Consider the following 943-nt stretch of genomic DNA (forward strand, 5'->3'; position numbering starts at 1 on the left):
TTTCAGATCTACCATACCGCTAAAAACGTACAGTAAAGAAGTCAAAGGATATGTTACTGATCATATTAAAAAAATGGGATAAAATTAAACACGATGCTTCCCTGAACCACTCTTCATTTTTTAAATAAGATGAATGCAAAAACATTGGCACCTATTTCTTTTCTACTTAAATTGGATTTTTTTTTCCATGTCTCACTCACTTGGAGTATGCGAGTAGCCTTTTGTTTGTAGTCCACCAGTTCTTGTTTTGCAGACTCCGAATTGTTCTTAGCTACTTTGACTTGCTGCTGAAGGTCATCAGCTCTCCGTTTTTCATCCAAATACTTTTTTTCTGCTGCAGTTACTGCTTCTGCCAAGTTCTGACGCTCAACTTCCATTCTACTGAGACGAGCTGCAAACTCATTCTGTTCACAGTAAAAAAAACAAAAAAATGAATTAACCAATCATTATTTGAGTTCAAAATTATCAAGACAAGATTTAGAACTATGCAGACACAATAAGCAGGGAATGGAATTTCATTACTACCCAAATAAAGTTATCTTCTCCTAATACATGTAACAGAATGCTTAAATAGGAGGCCCCAAAACAAGACATAGTTAAAAAGACTACGCCCTTTATTATATTAGAATGTCTGTCTGTCTATCTGTAACACTTATGGCCTGCTGCGCATGTGACACTGAGAGGGCAGATGACGACTGGCTACTTGGGCCCAAATTTGAGCTGCTGCAAGGGGATTTTGTGGTGGTGAACATGCCCCAGGCGCCTGAGCAGCAGGGCTTCCCCACACCTCCCTGCTGGGGGGTCGGGGGGGGCAGGGAGAGGTCATGGTGGCAGTGCCCCCCAATGCCCATCCCTGATGCCCCTCATAACAGGAAGGGAGGGAGGGGAGTGGGGCAGGGGGAGGCAAAGGGGTGGGGATCATGGTGGTGGCTGTTGTTGGGGC

The 943-nt window shown here is 43.7% G+C and overlaps 1 protein-coding gene across 1 annotated transcript in view; it reads right to left on the reverse strand.

Annotated features, from left to right (window-relative positions):
* Positions 1 to 943, reverse strand: part of GOLGA5 (golgin A5) — a 43819-nt gene that overhangs the window by 33075 nt on the left and 9801 nt on the right. The window contains exon 6 of the mRNA XM_019518639.1: positions 201 to 404. Within this exon, the coding sequence (XP_019374184.1) occupies positions 201 to 404 (204 nt within the window). The remainder of the gene's footprint in view (positions 1 to 200; positions 405 to 943) is intronic.

This window comes from Gavialis gangeticus, unplaced genomic scaffold (genome assembly GCF_001723915.1).
Source record: "Gavialis gangeticus isolate Ggan-Ray unplaced genomic scaffold, GavGan_comp1, whole genome shotgun sequence".
Classification (NCBI taxonomy): domain Eukaryota; kingdom Metazoa; phylum Chordata; order Crocodylia; family Gavialidae; genus Gavialis; species Gavialis gangeticus.